The sequence below is a fragment of the Triticum aestivum genome, chromosome 1B, assembly GCF_018294505.1.
Source record: "Triticum aestivum cultivar Chinese Spring chromosome 1B, IWGSC CS RefSeq v2.1, whole genome shotgun sequence".
Lineage (NCBI taxonomy): Eukaryota > Viridiplantae > Streptophyta > Magnoliopsida > Poales > Poaceae > Triticum > Triticum aestivum.
This window is the reverse complement of record NC_057795.1, coordinates 56,388,770-56,391,554: the sequence shown is the minus strand read 5'-3', so window position 1 is coordinate 56,391,554 and position 2,785 is coordinate 56,388,770. Positions and strand designations below refer to the sequence as shown.

Here is a 2,785-nt window from a genome sequence, read left to right as displayed (position 1 = left end):
TCTTTCGAAAAAGAGCTTGAAATCCCCGATTTGTGCATCAAAAGATGCACACAGTCATCTTTGTTAAATTATTCAATAAGGTTCTGGCAAAAACATACATCAAACAACTCGAAGCCACCACGCCACACCTACAAACTCGACAATGAGGGATGCCATCACAACACCCTACTAGTTAGATCCGGAATCATCAATTTCACGCACCAAGTGCTTCCACGAAATAATAATGTCACGGTTGTCCTTATCAACAATCCCATATAGACTTCCTAAGGGCAATCATGTTTCCACAATGGCTATATTTTGGTTATATTTTGAATTGTTGTTGACCACCTGACCTGAATAAATATCTTCAAGAGAAATAGTACTTTATAGAAAAATATATATTATAATTTACATCTAGTCGCGCTCACCCTTGCTGGTTCTTTATAATAAGACCGTTAGATCTAAGTGATCGATGGATACACTAATGAATACGACTAGAATAAAATGAGAACCCTTTTACAACGAGCTACTACGAATCAACACTTGAATTCGAATGGAGCATCGAGAGTAGAAATTACAATTTACAAGGCCCCATGCATGCATGCATTCTCCATAGCTTGTTTGCTCGATCCCGGCCATGGCTTATTTGGATGCACGACATATATACATCCGTGTCGTGAACGCATGCATGCCTAGACTTGCTCGACATGGATTGCCTTGTCAAGCTTCTCGAGGCTCCCCTTGGTGTCGTCGCTGGCTGACGCCACGCCGCTCTTCTTGGCCGCCCCCTCCTTCACGGGGGGCAGCTCGACCGCCTGTCCGAGCTTTGCGATGTTGACGACGTGCTCGGGCGCCTTGACGGCACCATCATCGGACACGGGGGCGTCCACCTCCTTGGGCGCCGGTCTGGGCGTGGCCTTGCGATAGAGGGCGTAGAGCCCCATCTGGATCACCCCGAAGGCGAACCCAAGAATGTTGGGGAGCTGCATCCAAATCAACACCAACGGATCAAATCAAAAGAACAGCTAGCGTCGAAAGTAGAGTGAAAATCTGTTTTGTTTGTGTTGCTTACGGCGACGTATTTGTCCTTGATGAGGAGGCCGTAGAGGAACCAGACGACGGCGCTGGCGGTGAGGAAGAGGGAGAGGGAGAAGGGCATGAACTCCACGCTCCGGGTGCGCACCACAAGACGCTGCATATTATGCAAGCAGCTAAGAGAGAGATGGATTATAAATCAAGATAAATGCAGACACACGCGGGAGTTGGGGTGCTCACGATGACGCTGAGGGGCGCGACGAAGACGCTGACGGAGAAGCCAACGCAGACCCACCCAAGCATGACGATGCGCCTCTCACCCGCCGTGAGAAGCAGGGTGAGGAGGAGGATGAGGCCGAAGACGCCCACGTTGAGGAGGAGGAGGATCTTGGCCGTGAAGATCCTGGCCTGCTTGTGCGCGTAGGCGAGGTAAAGGACGATGTAGATGGTCTCGATGACGCAGCCGGCGGAGTTGATGGTGATGAGGAGGTACTCGTCGGACTTGAGCAGCGCGTAGTAGATCCACAGCATGGCGCTGAAGAGCGCCACCACGTACGGGACCGACTGGAAGCCCTGTGTCGACTTGTTCTTGTAGATCCGGTAGAACGTCGGCCTACATGCCATTGGTTTGCACGCAGTCAGATGAGAGACCAACAAGCAAAAGCAAAGCTAGAGAGAGAAACACGTAGGAGGCTTACAGTGGGGCCAGGTAGGTCATGAAGGAGATGACGTTGCCTGCAGGGAAGCAAAGTGGCACGTTAGTACGTTGCATTACATACGACAGTTATCCAGCGAGAACAAGGAGATATGGATGTTGCGCAAGCTTTCAATCCCCAGTTAGCCAGCTTTCAGTAATGGCTAGCTAGCTGGTGAGATGTCACACACGCTACACCATAAGAAAAGCTACTCTATATGTATTGGAGCCCTTTAGTTTGCATCTTTCTTTCCTTTTTCTCCCTTTTTGTTTTCCGTCACCACGCATTCCTCCAATGACGAATGAACTATACTTGATGTATATATACCGCTTTTAGTTTACACAACAGAAATTAACGGCGGGGGGCCTGCAACAATATGTCTACGGTGACAAAAGAGGAAGGATCACTACGTCGGAACAGGAGAAATCTTTTACTTTTGGCATGCAACCCGCACTAACTATCTTGGATGCTCAGAATACTACCACAAGCAGGTAACGCCCCATGGGTATGTTGACACAAGAATCCACTGGCTAATTTTGGCAAACCATATTGAACAAAGATGAGTAAAATAAAATAATGGGCAATGAGATTAAAAATATGGAAACAAATTAATTTTGGAAGCATCTATATATTGAGGTAGACAACGATATATAGTATACCTAAGAGGCCGAAGGTAAAGGCCCACGGGTGCTGAGCAGAGAGGCCACCCATTGCAAAACCTTAACTAGCTATGAATTTGAGAAGGTCGGGTTGATGAGGAGAGCAATGAGATGGTTCTACCAAGCTAGCTAGGGTAATAGTTGGGCTTATAGATGGTTGAATGGGAAGAGAAGAATTGCCAGCTTACTACTCGAGGCTGTTGCTTGAGAGCTTGAATGGAGCTGGACCTCAGAAGGGTTTATATAGTGCTAGGAAAGGAAGCTCGGAGGCAAGAAAAGGCGCACATGCCTTATCGCGTGTGACTCAATTGGCACACACAAACTATTCCTGATCAATCATCAGAACGAAAATAAAAAACTAATGCATGGATAATCCCAACCCGGCCATGGGACCGCATTAACAAAGGACAAGATAAT

General features: G+C 47.7%; 1 protein-coding gene across 1 annotated transcript; it reads right to left on the bottom strand.

Moving 5' to 3' along the window:
• Positions 1–337: 337 nt before the first annotated feature.
• LOC123086502 (bidirectional sugar transporter SWEET14) lies at positions 338–2,579 on the bottom strand. Its single transcript, XM_044508267.1, has 5 exons — positions 2,369–2,579; positions 1,713–1,749; positions 1,255–1,627; positions 1,052–1,171; positions 338–962 (listed from the first exon to the last, which is right to left on the bottom strand). The coding sequence occupies exons 1-5, from the start codon at positions 2,418–2,420 to the stop codon at positions 672–674; spliced, it is 873 nt and encodes a 290-aa protein (XP_044364202.1). The 5' UTR covers positions 2,421–2,579; the 3' UTR covers positions 338–671.
• Positions 2,580–2,785: the final 206 nt, after the last annotated feature.